Source organism: Gambusia affinis, linkage group LG14 (genome assembly GCF_019740435.1).
Source record: "Gambusia affinis linkage group LG14, SWU_Gaff_1.0, whole genome shotgun sequence".
NCBI classification, from domain to species: domain Eukaryota; kingdom Metazoa; phylum Chordata; class Actinopteri; order Cyprinodontiformes; family Poeciliidae; genus Gambusia; species Gambusia affinis.
Genome location: NC_057881.1, coordinates 18,409,980 through 18,437,821, shown reverse-complemented (window position 1 = coordinate 18,437,821; position 27,842 = coordinate 18,409,980). Strand labels below are relative to the sequence as shown.

The 27,842-nt window shown below is 38.5% G+C and overlaps 1 protein-coding gene across 6 annotated transcripts in view; it reads left to right on the top strand.

Annotated features, from left to right (window-relative positions):
- Positions 1–27,842, top strand: part of LOC122843261 (cytoplasmic dynein 1 intermediate chain 1) — a 65,471-nt gene that overhangs the window by 10,435 nt on the left and 27,194 nt on the right. For all 6 annotated transcript variants that reach the window (XM_044137894.1, XM_044137890.1, XM_044137889.1 and 3 more), the window contains 4 exons: positions 11,568–11,663; positions 15,788–15,959; positions 17,733–17,832; positions 18,397–18,522. In XM_044137894.1, the coding sequence (XP_043993829.1) occupies positions 11,568–11,663; positions 15,788–15,959; positions 17,733–17,832; positions 18,397–18,522 (494 nt within the window). The remainder of the gene's footprint in view (positions 1–11,567; positions 11,664–15,787; positions 15,960–17,732; positions 17,833–18,396; positions 18,523–27,842) is intronic.

The window sequence follows — 27,842 nt, the reverse complement described above, 5'->3', positions numbered from 1 at the left end:
TCTAACAATAGTAAAAGAATGCAAGTAAGACATTCTTTGCACTATTTTAGTTGCATAATTTTCTACAAACCATCTGAACTATTATGCATTCAAATAGAAGAGAACACTATAACTTACTAACTTTATCTGAAACTCTCATTACCCGCTGGTTATTGGGCAGTCGCTACAGTCGTTGACAGAAGAATACGGTTTATAGGAGAGTATTCTGACTCGTCAACCGCATGCACGTCTGTGTGTGTGTATTTTGTTCTGTGCGCATGTGTGCCCAGCCGCATATGGAAGTACTTGTCTCATACCTCTTGTTGTTGTCCCAGTCAGACAACAGACTGAACTGACCAGAAGGGGTGTGTGTGTTGAAAGTCAAACACTATCTAGAGAAAAGCACCAATAAGGAAAAAAAACAAAACCCAAAGTGGAAGAATTTGTCTTTTCATGTTTGGTGATGTGTCTTTTTATAGAGCTATTGCCTTGGGGTAGCTTTTTCTTGTAATTCTGCTGGAGTGGGTGTGTGTACATTCATGCTCGCAATCCTACCTCTCAGATTCAGGGCCAGCTTTTTGCATTAGTGTGGATGTGAAGTTTTCCCTTGCAGAAGACTCATAATTGTCTCTTTTGGGGTTTGGTTTCATCTCCGTCGCTCTCCACGGGTATCAGCCTTCACTCCTGTTTCACTTGCAAAATTGATCTAGGGTCCAAAGCGGTTTGAGTCGGAATGATCAAGGCTGTTAAAACACAGAAAAATCCGGCATGATGGAGAGAAAAGAAGCCTTCGCAGCGCCTGAGGTATTGCAAGCAAGTCACAGATGATTGCAATTTTCCACTATGACCACTGTATAATGAGGTACATGAATTCTGTCTATATCCCCTACCTCTCCAGTAACATGACTAGCACACGAAATAGTATTTGTCATCTGATGAGTACCTGAGATGAGTTGAAATGCAGTTTTAGGTTTCTATTTTGTTGTCTTTCAGCCCTCTCATGTTCTTGGTTTGCAGTGTGCTGGTCTTGACTTTTTTGACATTCGGGCCCCACCCTGTCCCCCTCGTACTGTCTTTTTCCACAGATATAAAACAACTGTGGGTTTCTAACATTTGCCTGGGTGGTCTCTCTTCTTACACCAAAGGAAAAAAAAAAAAAAAATTTGTGGATCCCGGGGGGTTTTCATGTGATATGGTTCTGGGATGCAGCTAGCCTGCGGCTTATAGTTTAACTTTAATCGGCTGTTTTGTTTGAAAACTTTATGGACAGTTTGACCCCTTGTGTTGTATATATTCTACAGTTTGTATTTTAACAACAACAACAACAACAACAAAAAAATCAAATTAAATGACAATAATTTGTTTGTATTTGATCTTTAGTCAAAAGTTATTTGCTTTCTTAAAAATAATATAACATGTTATCGTTATAGTGAGTTTACAGCCTCATTAGGTTCAGTAGTCTCGCCAGCAGGGAGCACTCTTGGCACATGTTGTATTTCTTTTCTCAACTCTCACCAACCTGAAATTACAGTGTCTTAACCAGATTTGTTTGTTTGAAATTGAATGAAATAATCCCACTCCAAACTCTTAGAGTAATAAACACCTAATCTCTTTTAGGATATATATTATTTCTCTAACATAGCTGCTTTATGAATCATAAACTCCATCAAAGCATCTGTAAATAGTTTTGTCTGTTTTAGCACAACCTGGGAAATCTTGACCGTTAGCCAGCTTTTATGAAATGCTTTTGTCCCACAACCGTAAAAATTAAATGAAACACCAATGGGGAAGCATGGACCACTGGCTGATGTCTTAGCCACACAAATGGTAACACAAATACTAAGTCAGTGGGTGCCACATCATTTCATTGTTTGTTTGTTTTTTCATAGGACATTCTCCGTCTTTTGATTCATCCTCTTAACTCTCTCGCTCTGACTGGGTTTTTGACAGTTTGGAAACTTTGAAGTCATGGGTTTTAATCAGGGCCCTGCGGCGGGACTCGGAGCATGGCACGGCACGGCCATGATGGCTCATTTTAAAGATGTGGGTCTGGGTCGGGGCCAAGCCTGGGTGGCACTGCTGTAAAAAGCGTGGCGTCCCGAACAGACAGAAAGAAAGGAGAGGGAATCAGCAGCCCGCAGTACTCAGCAAAAGTTAGCCACAGACCCCTTAAAGGGCTGTAAGGGCTGCATTAATGAAAGTGGGTTATGTGTGGAATGGTGTGTGTGTTTATGGTGGATGCAGACTCAAACACACACATATACAAAGTCTGATCAGTGTGGGGAAGTGTGGTGAAGAGCTGCATTAATCTAAATCCTGCTGTGGGTTTTAGCCTTGCCAGTTTTGCATTAGGTCCTGCTGCTAATGTGTTGGTGTGTGGGGAATACTTTTACCCCTACTGTGGCAATCATTCCTCGATGAACCATGATGAATTTTCAACAGCGTTTCTATTAGAATAAATAATAAGGGAAAAATTGAGGAAAATTAGCAAAAATGGCTTTAAAAGATTATGAGCGTCTGGCTCTTTGTGCGTCTTGGCTTTCTCTTGTAAATGAATAAAATTTACTCTTCGTGGCCCAAAACTCTTTTCGTTTTCCAACCGGTTACTCAACAAATGTCCCCACTTTGCAGGCCATTTTAGTGTTGTGCCCTCACAGTGTGATGTCTTTTCAAGAAGTTGCGACTGTGATGTCTGTCTGTGCGACGATCAGCAAGATTCCTGAGCAGGTTGGATTGGCCTTTCACCTCTGAGAAAAAGATCTGCTCGGCTTTACGAATGGATAGCTCCAAACCAGCAATTTTCCATCCTAGCGAGCTAACTGGGGTCCCTAAAATGGTTGCAGTTTTCCTCTGTGCTCCGATGGAGAATATTGCTGGTTTTAACTGTCAAAGCCTAAAGCAAGTAATACGGAATACTTGTTCTAAATCTCGAGAATATGTACAACGATAAAAAGACCTGACGAGCACTTTTTTTTATGCCTATGAAATTGTTTTAAAAATGCGTCTTGCATTTGTATTCCAAGGTCAATTCCACTGCAATCGAAAAACACTTTTGCTCCAGTTTCAAACAGACAATGACGTTCCAACTTTGTTCGACTGTAAATATTAATTGAGTATAGCAGTCAGATTAAATAGAGATCATAAATTTTTAAATATTGCCACAGATTTTCTAGATTGGAGTTGGGTCCATGACATTCTAGCCAATAATTATTTCTCAGATCTTATAGCTCCTTCAGTGATATGGAGCTTAGGCGAAAATTCAAACTGGGAGACTCGACCAGCTTCACCACATCATCTAATCACCACGCCTGGCCTCAGCCAATCCGGAACGGAGCTCCACGCCGCTCCAGCCAATCGTCATCCAAGGACACCTTCAAGAGTTCAAGCTACCCTCGGGGCTTCCTGCTCGTCAGCCGTGCTACGACCCACCTCCTCCCCATCTCCACCTTCACCATGAGGGACATACTCTAGGATCCTCCGTGCTCTCCCATCTTCAGACTCCGCTCCACCACCAGATTCGGTCCCGGGGGGAAGACTATCCGAGCTCGCCGAGCAGACCGCCTGCTCACGGCGATCCTCGGCTCGGGGTCTTCTGCCGGGTCCGAGCGCCAAAGAATTGTACCATTAAATCTTTTTAACTGCTATTTTCTTCTCTTTGTGAGTCTCTCCAGATTGAATTGTGCTGGTTTTCAGTTTCTGTAAAAAAAAAAAATTATAAAATTAAAAAAATATAAAATAAAAAAAAAAAAATGTTTTAACTACTCTCATCAGCTCTCTAGTCTCAGCTGAAGAAGGTTTTTTTGCAAAGCATGATGCATCCACTACCGTGTTCAGTTTCCAGAGTTTTGCAAGTAGACCAAAAATGTTTAACTTAATTTCTGCCGTAGACATTGTGTTGCATTTGAGTTTATTTAAGGGTATTGGGTAAAAGGAGACTGAATAGAAATGGAGGTGTCAATTTTAAGATTTTTAAGAAGCCCCACATATTTCTGTGTTCTTCCACTTATACAATGCATAAAATCTCAGGAAAATACAAATTGTGTGGAACATATAAAGTTGTGAATACTTTTGTTTTCTTATTTTTAAACCTCTAAATAGGGTTTCTTAATACTTTTTCTTGAAGTGGGTTAAATAATTCAAATTCCATTCAAATTCAAGTAAAACCTCTCATTTCTTAAAATAACCGAGTTAGGATTAGAGTTACTCTTTTTTTAGGGTAAGCGTATGTTGTGTCAGGGCCACATAAGAGGAGGTTTCAAATGGGGTTGGCCTCTACGAAGCTCCCATGTTGTGGTTCTTTAAGGTCCTTTTAGGACCACAACCTGGGAGCAGCATTTCAGCAGCCCAGAAGTTAAAGTTCTGATATGAATCCATGCTGATTTATATGGAGTTTTTACTCCGGCTAGTTTTTTTTTCTTTTTCTTTTGCATTTCTCCCTGTGTGTCCTCAGTCTCCCCTTTGTTACCGAATCCAACTGGGACGAGTTCTGTCAACTCAAAATGTGCGTGACTCAGTTCAGTAGTCACCTCCATGCTGCCGTGATAAGTCAGCAGCTCTGCCCTCCTCGCTGTATTTGATGACAAGCGGCGCTCATTCTCATCCTCCCTCTTACACAAACACCCGCAGCTCTTTGATAACTGCTCCAGGCATGCGCTAACGCATTTCAACACCAACACCCGACTGTGGATTGGGTTCAGAATCAAGGTTTAGCTGACGCTTTGATCCCTAACCAAACAGAGCACATGCCAACACTTGATTGCTCTGACGAATCATGCCATTGTGCTTCATGTACTAGCTGAAGAGGAGCAATAGATGGTCCGCGTCTTTTATATGCAGCCAGTATCTTTTCCCTCACACGCGCTGAGGTAACCTCCAACTGAGAAATAGTACAACATGTTTAAGGTAATGAAACTCCCAGCAGTTGATCAGTCTTCATTAAGAAGATAATCCACAAACAGATCAGCCCGTCACTCTCAGCTGTGCTATTTCAATCATCTACTTAGCATTATTCACTATATGTAGAGTTAATCACTCTCAGCAGTGTAGCTGAATGCATCATATTGCTATACCGGTTTTAGTTTTGATTATGGTGAGCATTTGCCCTGGTTGGGTTTCCATAAGCCTTTGTAGTTCCACAAGATTTGTTTCTGTCCAGAAAAGGAGAGAGTCAGATTACAGATGAAAGAGTTTTTCACTCTGTGGTTTTGGGCCCTGAACTACTCTCTTTGAGACTGACAAATTTTGGCATTGTTCTGTCTATTAGGGGGAAAAAAATGACTCAGTGAGTATATATATATATTTAAGTTGTCTTCTGATCTAAATGTGGACATAAACTCTTACTAAACGTACACACAAATTTTAAATAATCCTGAAACATTCTAAGTTTCCTTACATCTTACTTCCAGTGACCTAGCAATCTGCAATCTTTTGAAATACTTTTGATTAATTGGTCTTCCAGCTTTCTTTTGACATTGGATGCTTTTGTAAATCCCCACATGAACCATTTTGAGAAGACTTGGTCTTTAAAATGGTAGATATAATAAATAATCATTGAGTCAAACCTCTTAATCAGTATTGCATGACTACAGAATTAAAAATATGTGCTTGATAGAAAATAAATCAGTTTGGTTGAAATCCAGCAAAAGTTTTCTAACCATTGTGCGACAGAATTTTAGTTTTACTTTTGATGTTTATTTTACATTTCTAATTTTCAAATACTGAACTGATCCCATTTAAAATCATTTCACATTTTTATCCCAGACCAAATTCTGTCTCGAACAAAATGGTTTATCATTGTTCTTTAAGGTTTATGTATATATATTTGCATTTTTAACAACTTTCCTTGATATCCTGAATTGGTTTATTCAGTTAGTGTCTGACAAAAATTGCACATATCAGAAAGTTTTGATTTAACAGAGCAACCAGATCTGTTTTTTACACCTTTGGTTAAAAACACATTAGTTTAATAACTAGTTTCCAGAGAAAATTCATTATTCACAGCTGAATGTTTATAATGGCAAGATTTTACCTTTTTCTTTGCATCCAGATGGTAACTTTCTTTTGGTCAGGTGGCATATTGTTTAATTGTATTTGTTGCAAAACGCTGTAAGGGGCCAGAAAACTATTAGTGAATAAAAACAATAGGGTTTTATATTTGGTCAGTAAGTAGCACTACTACGTTACGTTAAGAACGTCTCAGGTTTAAATCCTGGGCTGGGATTTTCTGCATGGAGTTTGCATGTTCTCCTCATGCATGCGCGGTCCTTTCCACATATCTATCATGGTCGCAATGCCCACTTATGTTTTTGTTAATTATTCACGCCAGATTACAATCGTGCAGGAATCTATAAACACAATCACTACGAGTGAACAAACACAACATAATATGCTACACTTTAGTTAATTGCTGCAACTGGAACTGCAAAACTCCCTAGACTTTTATGGTTAGACTTCTTTGCATAACAGCAGTCATTAGAATTGCATTTGCATTACGTCATTATGGCAGTAAAGAGTCATATTGATGAGCCATTTATTTTCAGGCTCTGCTGTTGTGGTTTTGTTGACGGGGATATCAATAACATGGACAAGCTGGATTCAAAATAATATTTAACTTCCAGGATTAGGACTGTTGGACTTTATAATTATACTATTTTTGTTGAAACTTCTGCCAGTGATTAAATCTCCTTATAATGTTGGAGACCTAGTAGCAAACTTTTCAAAGTTCTTTCTCTTTTTCTGAAAATGCCAGCTGGCTAATTTGGATTCATATTTGATTATTGGTTGAAACAGACCCAGTCAGTGAGAATCCACCATAGCTGACTGTTGGAAAGTTTTTGTACGTACATCCTCACATCATGCGAAAGTGAACAAAACAATCCTGTGTTGTGCCATCCAAGACCTAACAGTACATCTTGCATCCTAAAATTAATTGTCGTAATAAAAAGATGTCATTATCCTACTACACTGAAACTTTAAGCTACAGCAGGTATGGAGATGAAAAACAAATATATACTCTTTAATATTTTTAGTAATTACTAACAGCAACCAGTACAGCAAAACAAATCCAAAACTTAATAGGAAGAGCGGCCCAAATTCAAATCAACCAAACCAGACTGCTGGTAGAAAAACAGGAACTGACACAGGATTAAGGTATCAGAGAGCTGCTTATGCTTGGAAGGTGATTACTGGAACAAGACAGGTGAGTGATTGCATATGTGGAACAGCTGTGAGAGGTGCACAGCACTAAGGTACTGAAGAAAAGAACAGAGCAAAATGGACAAAGAGTAATCTAGGGATGAATAATGAAGAACTAAAGAATCAGAGAGATGAGTAAAAATCAGTAAAAACGCTGAAGAATGAGAACGCAAAACTGATAAAACTAAACCACAAGTCATGACAGTATTCCCTTTAAAACTCTTTTATGCTAATTCTTCCTTTTCAAACCACATCGTCTTTAGAGTAGAGTTTCCTCCAACATTTGTTTAAGCATGTAACATTTGTAAAGGCACTTAGTTTCCCCGTTTTACTTAGACTGTTACCCGATTTAGAACAATCTAAAGCAGCACTCTCATTTACTGGCTCTACATTGCTATTTTAAAATCCTTAACTTGTCTTGAAATTAGTGCATCTTTTGTAGTGGTAGTAATTTAAGTATGTTTTCAACAAAATCTATACTTTACATTTAATACATTTTTAAATTTACGTTTTGCTTTATGTAAGTTAGTGAGAGTGTCCTGGAACTTTTAATTCACTGGATTTTGAAAATGACTCGACACTAAGGCCCATTTCTTTTAGCAAGTGTGCGAAATGGGAAAGACATTCAAATAAGGCGGTGGCGTGTTGATCTTCATAAATTAAGAAACAGGACTGCAGGAAAACATTTGTTAATGTTCTGTCTCTTTGTGGCTTTTTGTACATTTTAACCAGAGATGTGCCTTATTTCACCCAAACAGCTTTACCAACAGAAAAATCGGAGCTCAGTGTGTCTTAGAGGTTTTTAATCCCTTACTTAAAACCATTCGTTCGTGGTGAGGTTACGTGAGGTGTTAAACAGCAAGCTCCTTTTTCTAAAATCGAGTATGTGAGATATTTTTGTGTTAGGTAACAATAGGTACATTTTTTTTTCTTTTCAGATTGGTCTGACAAAATATTTATTGCTGCACCAAAGCGAATTGTTTGAAGCAATCCTAGGTCTGTGGATGGTGTGTGTATTCTCTCTTTTACCCCTCGATATGTGTGCGTATGTTGTATATATCTCCTTCATGCCTGCTGGGCTGCTCTGAATTGACTGGACCCGGTCAGCATGCGTAAGCAGCTGGGAGAAGATTGAAGCAGCCAGATGCAGACACTCGGGCTGCCGAGGATATCATTACCCCGGGCGTGCAGCCGGCCAAAACGGGAGGCCCCAAGTGGCGTTTCATCAAGGTGGACCCCCCATCTGCGTTGAGCGGGGAGGATACCAGTTAAACGGTCGTCCCGCCGCGAGGAGAGGTATTAAGCGGCAGGTGGAGAAAGGAAAGCGTCTCGTGACTAGAATAAGGTGGAAACAGGAAGGTGTGCCGATACTTAGGGATAGCAGGCAGACACATTCACACTGTGAGATTGTCTCTTGTAATTTCCCTTCACTGCTTCTTTTACAATGCAATAAGAAACCATGTGGATCCTCTCTGTGTGTTTTGCTCCAACACTTTACATAAAGTTTTGTGTTCAATATTTCTATTATCTCCTCTCTTTGGCCCGTTTTCTGAGCGCACGTAAGGGAGAAAAAAAAACAACAAAAAAACCCGGCAAATTTCTGAAAGCATCCACTGAAGGGAAATAGTGGAGATATTTTTGGTGCGGGACTGTGACAGAACTGCTTGATGCATGGCCGCTGGCAGAGACATCAGCAGTATCTTCGTACGGGAATTGGACCGTCTCCCCTCCGTGAGGTAACCCATAGGCCATGAATCAAGCTCCTTTGCTCCAGACTCCTGTGGTCCCACGGACTGACAGTTTGACCGCTCCTCAATGTGGTCTCCCTCCTCTCCTCACACTCCTCCCATCCCCATCACCACACATTCCAACCACCGGACCAGTCACATAAGGTCAAGAAAATAGAGAAGAATAGTAGCTGTGTGTAATGTATCTTCCTGCTTTCCTTTTTTTTTCACATCCTGAAGCTTTTCAGATTAATAACCGCAGATTTTTTTTGAGGGGAAAATGATTGACAGATGCGCAAAAATCTCCACACCAGAGAGAAATAACACTTTTTAAAAGGAAGCACAGGAGAGAGAAAAAAGGCTGAAAATAGTACTACTGCTGTGTGCGCTGTTAAAATCTGTTTTAGCTGCTCAGACATGAAGTTAGTCTGGCAGTCTGCCTGTCTGTGTTTCTCTGGCCTCTCCTCCTCACTGGTGGGTCACTGGTGTTTGGATCAGGACTACTGGCTGTTAACCACCAACTTGGATCCAGGCTGAACACCATGTATTTGATTTAGCTTAGTCATTTATTATGTACACAGAATGAAAATTAAAGTCATATATCAAGCCTGTTTTAGTGGAAGAAGTAAAGGGAAAAAACAGACATAGACAGAGTTAAGGAAGGATGTGCTGAGGAAGCTAATATTATAATTAAATCAAGGGTTTATCACACTGATAACCAAGCTTCTGGGTTGGTCACATGATCCAGGAAGAATTTTTAATAGAGGTTCTTTGGGTTCTGAAAGGAGTTTGCTGAGTTTCAGTGTTTTCCAGGGCTGGATAAGCAGGGCCGAATTTACAGAGATGTGGATCACTGAGCTGGAGATAGTTTTAGTGCCCTATCCAATAAAAATATATTCTAAGGCAAATTACACAACATTAAAACTATATGAACTGATGTATGGTAAGAGTAGTACGTCCATGTTGTTCCTAAAAGAGCATTATAACTTCATAATTTTCAAACAACAGTTACTGTTTAGTCATAAAAATATTTTTACAACACACCAAATATGGACCTATGTTTCTTAGATAAAGTACAATGTCTGAAAAACATTATTTTTATTTCTAAAAAAAGTATATGCCTCCCGTCCCATAAAAAAAGTGGGACCCTTGGCTGCTACCTCTGTAAAGCCCTTCTAAAGTCTGGGTCAGTGCATATGGGAAGAGAAAACAGTTAGGAAATTGTTTGTATTTCCAGATTATCCATCCATCCATTTGTCAAAAGAAACTTTTTTAAGTCACGTTATTAGGCAATTGATAATACTAGAGGTACAGTATGATTGGATATTATATTGGATCCATCCATCCATGCATCCATTAATGCATGCATGCATGGATGTTTTTATGAGAATTTCCCACTGGACTTAATAAGGTAAATTCAGTCGTTCATTCATTATCCTATGGTACAAAAAAAGCCATAAAAGGGTTAAAATTTTATTTTTTCTAAACATTCAAATTTGTGTATAGAGACCCTGAATTAAATCAAAGCAGGAAGTTTATGAAAAGCTTAGCTCAGTGCAAGTGATAAAGAGACAGTTGAGTAAAAGTAGCCCTTGAGTGAGTGGTTTTATCGGTGCCCTAGGCCGTACTCCAGCTGAGTTAAACACACTCTGACATGTCTGCGTGTGCATGTGTCTGCGCATAGCATTTCTGAGGGTGTGATGTAGTCACTTCCTCCCACTGGACTGAGCAACTGTTGTCAGCTCGACCCTGCCAGTTAACCCCTCGCCACCCCTGGCACCGCGGGCGAGGGCCCCCGCTTGCCTGTGTGTGTGAGAGAGACAGCCAGATTGTGTGTGTGTGTGTCTGGCGTGCGCGCCGGCGGACCACAGGTGTCTGGTCGCGGTGTCAGGGTGTTAAGAGGTCTTTGGAGAGGGCCCCCCGACTATCGGCATCTGTTTCAGAGGGAGGGCGCTGCCGAAACGAGGAGAGGTTGGCGAAGGTTACCTACACAGACCCTGAGGGGAGGCGGGGGCAGTAGCTGACAAGCAGGTGCCTGTGTTGACAGTAACCCTTCATAGTTGAACCCAAGACACACACACACCCACACCCACACACACACACACGCCGCATTGACTTCAGTATAAATCCTGGAGAGTCAAACATAATTGCGGAGCCTGATTAGAGTAAACGCAGAGGGAATCCCCTCTTACACACACACATACACATCACAGGATCTCTATTCCAGCAGGTCAAAGGTCAAAAGTGGAAGAGGAAAGCGCTCAGGACTTACATTTCCTGTGGACTGTGTGTGCTTGTGATTTGGGTTCGCATTGACCAGTACGCTCAGTCATGTAGGCCGTTTATGACCAATCAAAACATTCAAAAGCAGGTTCCCTTTGAAATATCTGTTCCCACTGCAAAGTACCTTAACTTACACATGTAACTGACTGAAAGTGAGCTGGATTCATGCTTCAACTACAAGCACCTCTCTGTTTGTTAATGCAACCCATTTGGGGTGAATGTTAGTCAGGTGTACCGACACATGTCTGGGAATGATTATTTTGTTAAGAAGCAGGGGGAGGAGAAACACAGAGGGAGGTCGGGGAAAATTGGAACAGCTGTTGATTAACATGAGTGCTCTCTCGCTTGTTTTTCTTTTTTTCTTCTTCTTTTACTCTCTTTCAGTTGAAGAGGAAGAGGAAGATGAAGAGATGCTGGAGGCAAAGCTGGGCCCGGAGGCCGAGCTGCGGGATGAAGATGACAACAAGGAGAGCAAAGATGGTATGGAGAATACCAGAATAATGCACGAAAGTTTGAATTATGGTTACTATTGACTTCTTCGTTTCCTCCAATAATAGTGGTGAAAATGCAGACAGTTTGTGTTCACTGCTGCAAAACGCTATCCCACATTCACAAACAAATAAGTTGATGATAATAAAGATGACATACAAAAGTAAGAATAAGAGAAAGTTTTCTATTAAATTTGAACATAAAGGTAAAAGAAAAGAAGAGATGTGGAAGCAGAATATCAAACATAATGATAACATCTCTACTTGTAAAGTTATTTGAAACTAATCTCTAGTGTATCAGGATATACACATTCATATAACTGCAAATTGATTCAAATTAATTAAGTTTAAACTCAAAGTTAAGTTGGATATGACACTGTATACTTGAGATAATCTATGTTTGTGTAACTTTATGTGGAAGTGTTGTCATTTAAGGGGTAGAGAAGCATTCCCTCCTCCAACAGCTCGATAAGTTGTTTAAATGAAGGGGATTTCCCTCTGAGTTTTCAGTTTTTTGAACAAAGACCAAGTAGATCGTTTGGATTTTTTCTCATCTTCTAGCCTGGCGCCAGAAGGGCATGAACAACTCTCATTTAAAAAAAACCTGCTGTTTTCTAACAGTCTGTAGCATGACAATTAACCTTCTTTGTTAGAAATCTTGTCAACTTTAGCCTCTCAGGCCCTCAGCTCTAATATTGTGTGCAATACAGTGGAAAATATAACTTTCTTGCATAATTTATTTTCCTCATATCACAGTGCAGAAAAAAAAACTGTTTTTTTTTTTTGGATAATAGTGTTAAAATTAACCTGAGTTCTCTTGCTTCCAAGTAGTACAACATTAAAAACTGACAAACAAAAAAAATATGATAATACTTGTAATACCTGTAATAGAAAGATCTTATATGAAAATGAGCTTTCTGAAGAACACCCTTGGAGTGGTGGAAGCTAACAAGCACAACAGACACAAAATCTCATATTATTATTTCCCCTCTGATGGGAACATTTAGATAATGAATTTTAAATGACTAAAGTCAGCTAAAACAGACAGTGAACGCCTCACTAGCCGCTGGCTCACTCTGCTCTTTGCAACAACCTCAGGACCATATGACATCTTTCTACTACGGGTCAGGGAACTTTTAGTGATAATGACAAACCATCAGCTCAAAAAATGAAAAACTATCCCTTGATGATGAGATCGGTACGATTGCCATTTTATTTACAAACTGTCCGATTTAAGCTTTTCTAAAAAAGCTTAAATAATCAACTGACATAAATTCTGGTTTTCTTAAGATTGTCCTATCTGTAGAGATTGTCATAACTAATTTCATATGTTTTTATGGTTTATTATTTAAATAACATTGTGTGATAATACCTGTAATCAATGACATCCCCTCTTATTTTTCTAGACTCGATGTGTAATAAATAACTCAGCAAAAATATATTTTTTTGAAAAAACAAAAAACAAAAAACAAATAAGTATACAACAAATTTTTATTTTCTATTTTTTTGTGTTCCTTCCGCTTTCTTCATCGACAATTTTAAAATATATACCACATTTTTATTACAGAGTACAGGAAAGACAAAAGCTCTCATTCTTTACCCTTCTGTCTTCCTCCCTCTCAGCTTCTTGCATGTTGCTGGTGAGTCTGTGATGAAACGTGGCTGCTCATGTGTGACACTTTTTTTTCTTTTTTTTTTTTTTAGCCCAGTCAGTGCCTGTATCTGATTGGAGGGAGGGGGTAGGTTACAGTTGAGGTTGAGGTTAAGGAGGGTCTGCCATATCAGCTCCATGGCATGTGGCGGTCAGTGCTGATTAAAAACCTGTCACTTGACCCTATGGCCACATTTCAAAGGAAAGACAAGTGTGTTTGTGTGCAAGACCACGTGAAAGGTTTGTGTAGTTTATAATAGAAAAAAAAAGGCACATGGCCTTTGGGGTGTAGTAATATACTAGCTATAATAAAGCTTTAGATGTATGTTCAGTTGAATAAAATTAATATTTTTTTTGGCTGCAGGAAATAGGAGACAAACACACACACACACACACATTCGTAAACACACAATCACCCGTCTCATCCTGGCCTATTAGAAGGCCCGGCCTTTGATCTGTGCCACTCGATTTGCTGGGTCTTTTCTGACAACTCATAAGAACATACAAAGGGATGGGGGGATCAAAGTCAAGAGGCAGCGGAAAGGTCGATACATGTGTGTCTGCATGCAAGCGTGTCTGCATGTAAAAGGCCGTGTGCGCTTAGAGGACAGTGACTTCAAAAACTGAACCCCTTGCTGTGCAGCCATTACATTTAAAGGGAGGCGGGCAGCTCACAGGGCTTTGTTTTTCTCTTGTTTATGAAGTTCTTGCTGAAGGATTTCACTTAGAAACATCCATTAAAACTGTCTGTAGTTTATGATGTTCTGGTTCTGGTTTTCATGGAGATAAAGAGAATGCTAATATGTTAGAAGAAGTAATGAGGACAGTGCTTTGTTTTTTTTTTTTTTCTAAAAAAGTGCTAGCAATGGTATTTTTAATTAAAACTGTAAATCAGTCAAGCTTTTTTTCAGGCTTTACTTCATTTGTTTTTGCTTTCTCAAATGAATATGTTTTCATGCGACACAGTTGTCACTTATCTGTCTCCTAGAAGTGGGAGTGTGGTAAAATAATGCAGCTCCGATGGTGTGTCAATATATGGTATTGAGTTCATGAGACACAAAACAAGAAATCCTCATTTTCCACAATTACAGTAAAAGTTTCAAATAAAAACTATTTAAAAGATTCTATGATTACCGTTCAGTCCAGGTTCACCCAGTGTATATGTTGAGAATTAAAAGTGGCCTGACTCCCAAAATGTGTAATAACACATTTGTGTAGTGTCTAACAATCTAGTATATGTTTAACAAGTTGTTTTTTTTGTTTGTTTTTTGGCTACGTGCATTGCCTGGCTTAATTTTCTTCCACTAATTGATCCTACTATATTTTTTACTTTATTTTCTTTCACACCACAAAAAATGTTTTCCTTGATTACGTGGGCTTTTTCTGCAGTTAACTAACCAGTCTGGTGAGCACAGAGTTTAGTTTCTCACTAAACTCTGTGAACCAAACAGAACAACTCAGCAACTACTTTCTCACAGTAATAATTTCAAGCATATATTTATATAAAATCATTCTTAAAGCGCTAATCCCTTTTACAGGGCCTAATATACTAGCTTACAATTACTTTACCAGACCAAGCTGTAGCGCAGCAACAACTAAGTGAGACAAACTTCACTCTAATGAGAATATGGTATTTTGATTAAGAGCAGCCTTTGACTATTATTAGATTGGTGTGAAAGTGTCACATCTGGTTGCTTAGAGATTCATAACACATAACTAGAGACTAGTTTTAATATGGTCAGCACGTCTCTCCACTTAAGGTGACAACATGTTTCTGGGTGGTGGAAAGAAGGAGAAGATTGAGTAGTGGGTAGAAGAAAAGGATATATCTCTGTTACACCCAGAACAAGTGTTTCTTTTACTTATGTCCTAAAATATAATAAGTTAATAAGTTTTTTTTTCTTTCCCACAAGGCTATAATGAGTCTCTATTTAATTATATCACTTTAAAGCAAGAATTATAGTAAACTCTTATTAAACAGAGATTTTTAAAATATTTGTTCCATTTACAAAACCACTAAAAATAACATTTTAATTTCTTTTATGGCTTCGAGTTAGTGTCTGTTTCAAACAAAAACATTAAACAAATCCAGACCTGCGGTCATTTCTCATGTCTCTGATGCTTTTGTGTTTCTCATTTTTCCTGTTTTTCATTTGTTAAAAGTATTTTATTGTTGATTGAGGAAGGAATGACTTCATACTTTGCTGCAGGTTTTTTTATTTTTCTTTTTTTATTACAACAGTAAAAATGTACACTTTTAAATTTGATGATTTGTCATGAACCTGACTCTGTGGTGTGCCACCAGCCACTTGGTGCACCATGCGCAACGATTTTCGCATGGGCGAAGCAGCAGCACTGATTGTGTGGATTCTGGGCGAAATATGAACAAGTTATTGTGCGAGTTTTCAGGTTATTTCCTGTTATGATGTCTTTTTTTTTTTTTTTTTTTACTATGAATATCGTAGGTTCTTTTCCTGTTCTGCGGGAACTGACAGAGGAGGAAAGGCAACAGATCCTGCACTCATCAGAGTTTCAAAGTTTTTTCGACTGTAGCATCCGGGTGATGGAAAGAGCGCTCGCTGAGGACAGTGACATCTTATTCGACTACAGCGGCCGTGACCTTGAGGACAAAGAGGGGTGAGAATTTTTGGCAATCTAAGATGCATCCTGCAGAAATTCTAGTAAAGTTTGAATCCCATCATGAAAAAATTATTTGTTTATATTTTAGAAATGAATGGGGATGCAAGGTGAATATGGTCTGCACATGCATCTATTGGTACTTTTCCAAATTGCAAATGCGCTAAACGTTACTCACACCCACCGTGTCCCTCTTGGGGCTCAGGAGCATGCTTTTCAAAGAACAGCAGCTGTTCTTTGAAAAGCATGTCTTCATAGTGAGGTCACACTCTCAGATGTTTAAAGATTCCTGTGAAGTGGCGTCCATCGCTTCTTACAGAGCATTGTCTTGCCATCTGAGCGACTGCTTCCAAAATAGACGTTATCAAGCCGTCGGTTGAAGTTGTTCTATCCAGAAGTGCAAAGCTGTTTTAGGTTACTGCGCTGCTATTATGGAACAACTGTTTTTACTGATTTACTTCAACTTTGACCGCTGCAGCCACAGCGAAGTATGAAGCCTGTGGTCAAATAAAGATTATGTCTAAAAGAGGCCGTAGCCCATTGCTCAAGATCGGACCTGTTATTTTTTTTTTCTCCCCAGCAATGTGCTTTTAAGAGCATAAGTACATAAGCCGCATTCCACTGCCTTGTTTTATTATATAGAATCTCACCCAACACTGTAAAAATGGTGCATATATATATATTGTTAATTAGTACTCCAAAAAAAAAATCATGCTTGTAGTTCTGTTGCTTTGTCCTCAATTTTGTCATGGATGGTTTAGACTAAGAAATAACTTCTTGCTGGACAGATTACTGCTGTGGTCAGTGACATAACAGAACAACATGTAGTTTGACCCCAGGAATATGCTCATCGCTGGCTGAAATTACAGACTCTGTAAGATGAAAAGCAAGGCACACAGTTTTCTTCCTGCTCTTTAGAAGATGTAAAACTGTTTAACGTAAAAACAGGCGTATTTGGAGCCTGTGAATGGATTTTGACAATACCAATGAGGCTACACGTTCTGTCTCAGAAGGTACAAATTATCTATTTGTAAGGGGGGAAAAAAAATGCTAGTGATAGTAAAGATTCTAAAGCAGTACAGATTGTTGCAAATAATTTCATTCGTCAATGGTCAGAGGGGTTACAATCTCAAGTTGCTAGGTGTTTTATTAGAATTTTATGCGATACATTAACAGAAAATGATGTGTAAGTATGAAGTGAAAGATAAAGGAAAATGTTTTAATTATTTTTGAAGGGGATGGGAGGGGGGGGATAAAAAAAATCAACAATTACCATAAATGTGTGGTTCAGCTCTGTCTACTCTTGACACATTCAAAGAAAAGCCAGGGCAACCAAATAGCCTTACTAGCTATTTGGAATCACCATTACTGCTAATTCTGTGTCGATGCTTTTATTTTGCTGTGACAGGAAAGCTGGTCAGAATTGATGAGAAGATGGGTAGAACTACGTAACAAGCAAACATGGAAGAAAACTTTAGAGGCTTAAAAAACTTGAAACAGGACCAGAGGTTTATCTTCCAGTAGAACACCAACAAACAGGCCAAGCTACACTGGAATGGAAGGATGTTAAACAAAGCGTATTTAAGATATTTAGTTTGAAAAGGTCTTAGTTTTGTGATCTAATGATATTATTTTTGTTGTTTCAATCTCTTCATGTACCAGCAGGTACATGCTTTTTAAACTGAAGTGATTTTACCTGTGTATTTGAAAGAGGTTACAGATCTGGACTTGGTTTTGATTCACCTCAAATTTTGTCATCGTGTCTGCTTGCAGAGACTTGGGAAGCGGCTCTAGTTTGTCCTTCAGCAGACTGTTCTATGATGAACACTGGTCCAAACATCGTGTTATTACCTGTCTTGACTGGTCCCCTCAGGTGAGGCCTGACATTTTTGTGTTTCAATTTATTTAAATCTCACCCAATAATGCCATATAACGCTTTTACTATCTGATTAATTTTCTCTTGTTCTGTGTTTAAGATTCTCTTCACAACATTGATCATATATATATAATCTCTCTGAAAATACTTCACTCACCTCTGACCACTGTAATTTGAATTACTGGTCAGCTGATCATTTAGTATCATAAAAGAAAAAACATTCAAGATGGCAATGTCATGAAAAAGTTGCACACCTGACCATGATGTATTCCACACCATTGATCCCAGTATGCATGCACTATTCAGAACTGGAGAAAATCAAGAGTGAAATTCATAGTTAAAAACGCGATATTTCAAAAAATCTGCGTCATTATCTCAAGTTTAGACCCACCTAACACCTGTCTTTCAAAATACCAACATTGCAAGACAGAAACAACTTGGTGGCAGTTTAAAGAATTATATGGATAGAGACGATCTTTCTATTAATTCTTTTTATTTAAACATGTATCTCTCTGTCATCCTTTTTCCAACCCTTGCGGTTTCTTCCGTTTTCTCTTGCAGTATCCTGAATTACTGGTTGCATCCTACAATAACAATGAAGATGCTCCCCACGAACCAGATGGCGTTGCCCTGGTGTGGAACATCAAATTTAAGAAGGCTACACCAGAGTACGTCTTTCACTGTCAGGTACCTTAAACCTTTAAACTTATACTTACATTTTTACACAGTACTATAGCTATTTGAGGTGTGCACCACATCTTTTTACACTGTTCGTTAGAGTGAATTAAATGAAAGTTCTACGTACATTCATCTGACATTTCAGATAGAAAAGGCCAGTTTTAAAAAGAACCAGAGGTTTAAGGGGGAAGAAGACTCATGGGTGGTTGTGACGTTAATCGCAAATGACACAAAGAAACTTGATGGAATGAGCAAAGAGGGAGCAAGATGATTGAGGGGGAGGACCGTCAAAGGTCCCATCAAACAGGCAGGGCCGTGTAGAGATGTCTTGGTCATAAAAAGATGTGGTGTACCACTTTCTAATCCAACACTGCATGTGTGCCTGTTAGCCCACCCATTCTGATCCTCCCACAGGGACAGTGTAATAAGTCTTCCTCATACAAAACTGTGAAAATCACTTGCATTAATGATCTACTTTGCTGTTTAAGTGATGTTAGAAATAAGCATACACTCTCTGTTTCAAGCTTCATCCACTCAGTACATGCGTACTGCTTTTATGTAGACATTTCCTCCACACTTCTGGAGCATCTAATTCTTTTCCTGCACTGTCATTTGTGCTGCTGCTGAGCTTCATGTGGTTGCACAGATAGATTATAGCCATGCATTATATCGCTGTAGCATTGTGTAGAGTTTCCGTGTGGTTCTTAGATGAGACATGTTCAGTGCATGTACTTTTGACTTTATTAACAGTGTGGTTTTAGCTCACGCCGATCCGTGAATTGTCAGTATTCAGTTGTAGACAAATTAAAGGCTCAATATATTATCTCTATGATTTTTGTTTTTTTGTTTTTGCAGTTGTGTAAAACAAAGCCACACTACAATTTGCTTAAGCTTCACTGGTAGTGCAGGAACAAGAACCTAAAAGTTATCTTGCTTATGACATTCAGAGATGGCAGTAACAGCATCATGCTGTGGGTATGCTTTTCTTCAGAAGGAGTAGACAAGCTAGGTTAATGGGAAGATCGATGGAGATGAATACAGGGCAATCCTGTAAAAAAAGAAACAAAAAAAAAAAAACTGTTAGAGGCCGCAAAGGACTGAGGAAAAAGTTCCTGATATTTTCATAAGAAGTATAAAAACTGAATCTAAAAAAACACAGCAAAAAAAAAAAAGCAATGGAGGAAGAAACAAGTAATAAAGTACAGATCATTAATTCTTCTGCCATGGCATTGAGAGAACTATGGAAAGTGAAATATTTTTGTTCTCCTTTTCTCTTTGGTACCTTGTCCAAACAGAACTGTGGCTCTAGTTAGCTGTGGATCAGATGGCTCTTAAAGTGCAAGCATATTCTGCTGTTTAACCCGCCAAACCACAGGGTCTGGTACCTCTTCCGAACTTTTTTTTTTTTTTGTCCACCTTTTGTCTGTAGAAAGAATAACAGAATCTATCCATATACCTCTTCTCCCCTGCATCTGTAATTCTACAAGATGTTGGCTATACCCTTACAAAGACGAACACATGCTTTGTCACACCACATCACTACCATTGGCAAATACTACCAAATCCTGTTTTGTTTTCAGATTTTTCTTTACCTGATAGATGGGGAGGTAATATCTGAACTCTGTATAACTCTCTGTTTCTATGTAAGCATAAAGTGGGTCTGTGGTTGAAGTTGAATTTAGCTTTGGGGTTTATTGTTTAAGACTATGATTGATTGAAGATTACATTTTTGGGGCCCCAGGTTACGATTTTTTCTTTCTGTTTCTGACTTTCTCTCTTTCTCTCTTTCTTTCTTTCTTTTTTCTTTCTTTCTTCCTTTCTTTCTTATCAATGTGTGTTTATAGAACAGATATAGTGTTGCAAAGCCTGAGCTTTTCAGCTTTAAAAAGTTTAAGATAGGATTAATTGGCTCATAGGTGAGGAGAGCTTAGTTGAGGGAAGTATACAGAGAAATTGAATAGAACAAGATTTTCTGTGCCTTGTAAAAGTTTTACAGAGCTCCAGTGTATACAGAGCTGTACCAATCAGGTATTGCTGGCATTATGTCTCTAAAATCTTGATGTGATTGGCTGTAATGAGGAGGTTTATGTTTTGGCAAAGCATCCGCATTGTTTGGGGCTGTGCGCTGTGGGAATCTAGCATAAATATCGCAGCCGTATTAAGTGGCGCTTTGTTGTTGCACTGTGTTAGACTACTTACTGAAACAGATTGCGGTTTGCGAAAGCATGCGTCAAATGAAAAAATGCGACTAAAATTACACTTAAAGTTTTAATTTCTTTTGTTCTGTATTTGTGTCTGTTATTGCAGCTGCTTTGCCTGCTTTTGTTTACACTTTTTATTCTAACAAAAAATAAACACTTTGTAAATATGAGTAAAATAAAAATATAAAAAGAGATGAAACGATTATCCTATAGACATATTGGTAATGTAATTTCAGATTTGTATTTAACATTTCTGGGTTTTTAAATAAAAAATTATGGTATAATGCACCTTCTTAAGATTTTATGGAACTTTGGGAAAAAAAAATCCCACAGCATGACAGATCCTTTACCATTCTTCATGGTAGTCTGACATGGTATTTTTATATTCATCCTTTGTTTGATACATCAGCAATAGTCTCTTTATTTATTTATGTTCAAGATGTGTACGTTTTCTGGCTGTATTATTCTTTTCTTTCATAACAATTTAGAAGTATATGAGCTTGTTTTGGTATATTTACTTTGTAGAAACGTTTCAAAGTGGAACCCATCTGATGCTGAGCCTAAGAGGAGATGTTTTGGTGTGGTCAAGTTATCATTTGAGCAGCACCATTATGTTCATTGAAATGTGACTGTGCCATTCATCAGTAATTTACAAACTGAAAAAACCCTGAACTCACAACGTGAAACTCTTCAGCCTAATAATTCATTTCAACATGATTCCTAATCAGCCATTTTTTTTCCTAGATTTTATTTGACATGAACTGAGTAAGTATTGTGACCCCACTTCTGGAGCCATTAACCTGCAATGTTGAGAGTGTGTGGGGAGGGTTTGTGCTGCAGAAAAGGTTTTGCATCTGCTGCGGATTCTGCTACCAGCGTGGCTCCGCTCATCACGGCCATCTTGACAGTGGGACCCATCATCGCCTCGTCCCATTTGGGTCCAATCTTGTAACTTCACTCCAGCCTCTCAAGTGGGAAGAGTTGCACCACATGAAAGGGGCCCGTTTGGCTCAAAACCTCTGCTTCAGCTCCCCCAACCACATGCCTCCCTTTGAGGACCCCCGCCGCTACTGTCACATCTCATTGGTCTCAGTCATATTTTTATCAGTATCCTCTGCATTGCTAACGGAAACTCTGGCACTTCCAGGATGTCTGATTACCACAAATGGAGCTTTTATGGAGTAGAGTGGAAAGAAGTGTTGGCAGAGAGTGATGCAGAAACTGTGTCATAATTCAAATGAAATATTGTAATTTCATCATACGATGAATGAAGTAGAGCAAAGGAAGACAGTGATTCTCTGTGATCTTCAACATTAGGCAGAAACATCATTAAACAGATAATAGAGAACATGAAAAGGTAAAACAATGTGTTAATGGAAAAGCAGTTTCACATTTTAACAGCTTTCAATGCCAGGACACCATTTACCAGTAGGTAAAGACTAATGGCGTCACTTCATAAACATCACGGGAAGGGTGTGTGTTCTGTTCCCTATCTTCAGCAGAGATCTCACACAATGAATCCATGTTCAGTTCCCCTCATTGTCTTATGCAAGGCACTGGAGATTAAATGTAAAAGGATGTGCAGAATTGACCTAAAATTATTCAGAAAGTGGGTCCATTAAAGGGGTCACGCAAAATAAATAACATGTCTTGATCTTTAATATTTATATCCTTGTTGTTTCCCTGAAAAAAAAACAAAAAAACAGCACTTATAGCAAAACAGATAACAGTGGTACAGCAGTTTTAGGATGAACAACCAAATGTGCTGGAAAAAGAAGGAAATATCCACTCATTTATTTTCATTGCTGTTATACATCTGTGCAAATCATTCAGACTAGAAATGGCAGTCTACATGTGATCTATCCTGAGCTGTTTCTTCCAATTGTCTGCCTTCGCTGCTGCGGCAACATTGCCAAGTAATCAGTGATGTCTGTAAGAAAGCGCTCAGTGTATATACCAAAATGTCATTTGTTTGAATTCTCAGTTAAAGAAGACATCGGCAGTATCAACAAAAGCATTTTTTTGTAATGAATATGCCAATTCTGAGTCCTGTAACTGAGCTGCAAGCACATATTTCTGAGAAAGTGACTTTTTATGTTGTTAGTTTTCTCAAAAACGGCCAAATCTGAAGCAAATTGACACAGTCTTGCATATGATTTGCTGTGAAACAGAAACCATACTTTAAAATTAGTGCGCATGTCCATGTAATTAGAATATTCTAAAAGAAAAACAACCAACAACGTTTCAACATGTTTTTCTTTGATTTCGGGGGGAGGAATCCAAGCAAACATGCCGGAAAATACTGAAAAAGGAGATCCGAGAGACAGGGTAAAAAAGGCCCGGTATGTGCTCGCAGAGCCTCTTCCTCGTTCCTATGCTCCATTGTTTGCTCGGTGAAATGGAGACTCTGGCTTGGTAATTCTCAGTCCGTGCCAGAAACCGCAGAGTGACAAAATCTGTGGGGTGTCATAAACGAGCGAAGCCAGGGGGAAAAAGGTGGTCGGGAGAGAGGAGAGGTTGCGTAGCCTTGATGCAGGGAGAGACAGTGGGATCCATCTGGTCCTGATAAGGCAGAGTTGAAAACAGATGAGTGCGGTAAGAGAGACAGAGGGGCGGAGGCCAGAGGGAGAAGAGGGATACAGCATGGAGATTGGGAAGACATACTATCTGGCATTCTCTATTAGGATTTTTATTTAATTTAAATAGCACTTTCACTTTATTTCTGTGTAACTGAACTGGCTTTCAGCACTTTAGTGCTATAGTAAACAACAAACAACAAACAAGTCTCCAGCTTTCTTTCTGTATATATAATTCCTTTAAACATGTACATTCCCTTGTCGGGTGCCATCTTTTATCATGGTGCACTGTTTGTGTTTTATCCTTTACAGAACAATTCTCCATAACATAATACAGGCTGTCAGAACTGCCAAATCCCAGTTGTTTGTATCGAAGGAGCATGCAATGATACTTGAATGACTTTCTTCATCCGACACACACAAACACAGCAGACTTTGCCCGAGGACAGAAATAAAACCCACTGTTCTGACAGCAGGAGAGTCGCCCTGTGTGTCTCGAGATTCCTACTGCTCATTCTTTTTCTTACGGGAGTTTTTTTCTTCCTTTTTTTTTCTAGTCCTTACATCCTCTTCTTTTGGAGGTGACTTAGCAGGTGTCTAACCTACTCTCTATGTGAGATAAAAAAAATAAATAAAATATCCACAGAGCCACTTTGACTTTGGAAATGAAATGTCAAGCCTGGAATCCAGTTAGTGCTATTATCAAGATGCAATCACACTGTTCAGACAGACGTGCTTGTGTGACTAACACATCTAGGAAATGAAATGAAATGAAGAAAAGCTCTCTTTTGGTTTGTGAAATTAAGGGCCATTGCTGTATTTGATTCAGTAAAAAAAAAAGAAGACATTTATAAAAATTGGTTTAGCTAATTGCCGTCTTACTGTGAACTGAATTACAAGATTGACAGTGTCTTTATCCTTGAAAGTCTTACTGGCGTGCTGTTTTGCTAGAGCTTACCAGACTGTACTGCTGAGTAGACTTGGGCGGGTATGAGAATCTCACGCTATGCTAACCATAAGTAAAAATACCACACTTTCAAAGTATCACTGTATAGTCACAAAGATTTAAAAAAAATGTGAAACTGAATCTAAATGCATCTCTTTAAAACTATATTCCAGCAATTATCCCTTCTCCATATTGGATGCTTACTCTTACAGTTAGAATAATGTTATTTTAATAATACCATTTTGATTTTGACACAAAGCTTAAGCAATAATTGAATAATTCAGTAGTAGTTTTCAAGTAAACTTGCTTGTTTTGGAAAATGGAGTGAGCAGAGTTGTCCTCTTGCTCATTACAGTATGACATTGGAAGTGCAGTACAGACCAAAAGTTTGGACACAACTGTGTGTCCAAACCTTTGGTCTGCGCTGTATGTTAGGGGGCTCCTTTAGTTTCTACACTGTGGACGATTTGCCCATGTTTTTGCAACTGTGAAAATTCCCAAACAACCAAATTAGTCTTTCTTGTAAGTGAGTGAAAACTGTAATTGCTTTCTGTCATGAAGCTGACTAGAAGGTTCACAGTAACAAGTGTGGGAGGGGGTCCTCCTGTGTCTTTATGCTCCATGCAGCTTGAGAAATCTTTGGTCACTCTGTCACTTTCTTTAGTACCAATATCATTACTCCATAATAGTATTATTGTATTACTCCATGCTGCTATGGAGTAATACTTTGCAGCTTAAAATGTAGCTATTGAAAAAGCTACAATAAGTATTTCTTGATGTTGAACTTTTTTTTTTCTCACTGATTGAACTTACACCAATAAAAAAAATTACATTTTTGTAAACTATTTGGTATGAGATTATGCTGTGAATTTATATATAACTCATGCGGTGACGACAGTTAACTAACCAATGGCAGAGGCTTTCAATTTAAGGACAATTAGATAAAAGCCATGTACATGTTCAGTAAATTATAGAACATTTTAACTCCAAATTTCCAGTCAGTAACTAGTTGAGCATATAATTCACTCTATTTGTTGGCATTAGTGCATAAGATGAATTTAGAAAAATCTATATAATGTAGCCAGAATGACATTTGTGTAAACACCCAAGTTTCTGTTGCACATCTTGCCGTCTTTGGGACAGACCCAGTCTTAAATTTCAGTAGCACCTCCACTAAGCCTGACTGTACATGAGGGGAATGGTGGCATGACCTGCGGTTTCTCAAAAAGGGGATTCAGAGTTTATTTGGGAATTTTCCTCTTAAGATGGCGACACTGATAGGGCTTTTGAGTTAAACTAACATATGGAGCAAATTGAAGGGGTCTCTTGATTTGATTTAGCTTCTCTCTGTCATTACTCATGTGGGGTAGAGATGTTTATGTAGGGTGGTGACTTGTAGAGGAAAATAGAGCGAGTGGAGGACATGGATGTTCTGTGTTTGTGTTTGTTTATTCAAGTAGATTCGCATGTTTATTTTCAAGTTTTGACGGTGTTAATAGTGAAATTTAAATCATATTTTTCAATTAAAAAAATTTAAACAACATATGTGTTGCTGTGCATTGTTGCACTTTGACAAATACATCACAAATATGCATGCAGTAAATATTTAAACACACACGTATTAGAATAAAAGCACTGGCTAAGCAATGTAGTGCTAGTTTTTGCTGAGAGGAATTTTGTACCGTGTGACTGAGGTCAGGTTATCAGCTCCTTCACTTTTCTTGTGGCCAATGGTCTATAGTAGTTTAAATTTTTTTTTTTAAACACATGTCTTGCTTCACACAAAAGAAAAGAAAATCAGAAACAGGACAGAGTTAGATTTTTTTTCTCACACTCTTCTGTCCTTGGAAGACTCAGGACAGCTGCGGCTCTTTGGTTATGTCCCAATTGGAAGATTGGGGTGAATCCTCTTCTCAGCCACATGTTTGTAAATCCAAAAGTAACAAAGCACCTCTTAAATTAGATGAAAATGAGATCAAAATATATATCTTACATATACATGAAGTATCAAATTGTTAATAATTCTTCACTTTGTGTGCCTGTAAACATAGATCTGAACGTGAGCCGCATGTTTCCATGAGTCACTGACATTCTGTAAGAAAGAGCTCATGGTGCGACTGTTCCACCAACCACATCTCCACCGTACTCAAATGTCATTGTTAGAAACAGACTAAAGCTGACTTTATTATAGAGTTTACTATATAGGCTTAACTTTTGAGTAACAGGAAAAATGTGTGTTATTCAAAGGTTCTCGGAGAAAACTTTTTTTTAAGTCAAGTTACTAGGCAATAGATGATACTAGTGTTACAGTACGATTGGATATCCATCCATCCATCCATCCATCCATCCATCCATCCATCCATCCATGCAACAAAATAATAACAATACAGTAAAACAGAATACTAAACAGACCAAAATAATAATAGTAATAGTAGAAGCTAATTTATTGCTTATTTATGGAAGTGGGAAATTACTTTTTTTTCATCTTAAGACATAGAGAAAATGCTGGTACATAATAAATGAATTCATGCCCCCATACACAGACTGACAGGCACCTTTTGATTTGAACTACAGGTGCCCTCTTAAAAAAGACACAAAACAAAACAACAAAAGAAACTATTTGATGTAACTTCTTAAAAACCTTATTGGAGCCTGTCTACAATTTTTGATTGAGACATTTTGGCCTAAATTAATGAGTGTTATGTGTAAATATGAAAAAGAAACACACTGTAAGCATTACACAGTGCATTACACAGCCATCTGCTTTCAACAGTGCATGGCTGTTGAGAGGCAGCCAGGCACTGTTTGCATTGTGCTGCAAGCCATATAATTTCACACGGTTTCGCAACAGTTTCTTTCCCATCTCACCTTCGCACACACACACGTGCACGCACGCCTTCGGAGATACACACACACACACACACACACACACACACACGATAATATGCATAGACTCACAAACACTCCCACTGACAGTCAAATTGACCACCAGCCCATTTCTAGACGACCAAAGTACATAAATCTGTATTATGTAAATAATGGTTTAAAACTTCCATGGAACCAGTGGATGACCTATAGGCATTTTGTAGGTGACACTAAAGGTCTGTTGTCTAGTTTTGCTTCCAATTTTTCTGTAAGGGTGTTTTATATTTTTAAGGATTTTTATTCTTTTCCTTAAGTGTTTAAATTTTTTGTTTTTGTTCCACGTGTTCATTCTAAGCCGAGTGTCGCAACAAACATCTTATTATAGCTTCAAAATGATTGTAAAGATTCTTGATTCTAGTTTGAACACAACTGACAATCCCCATAATTTCCGCATGGCAGTGGAAGTATCATGCTGTGAAGGTTCTGTTTTCTTAGCAGGGACAGGGAGGCATGTCAAAGTGGATGGGATGATGAATGCAGCCATATGCAGGAAGACAACCTGCATGAGTTTGTAAAAGGTTCAGGAATTGAATACAAATGGCGCTTTGGAAATTTGTATTTTTTTAAAAACAATTTAAAGTGCATCCTTTATTTTCCTCCTACGTCACATTTATCTTGTACTTTGCATTGATCTAGCACAAAATGTCCAAAATGTCAAACATTTCCAAAGAAAATTAATAC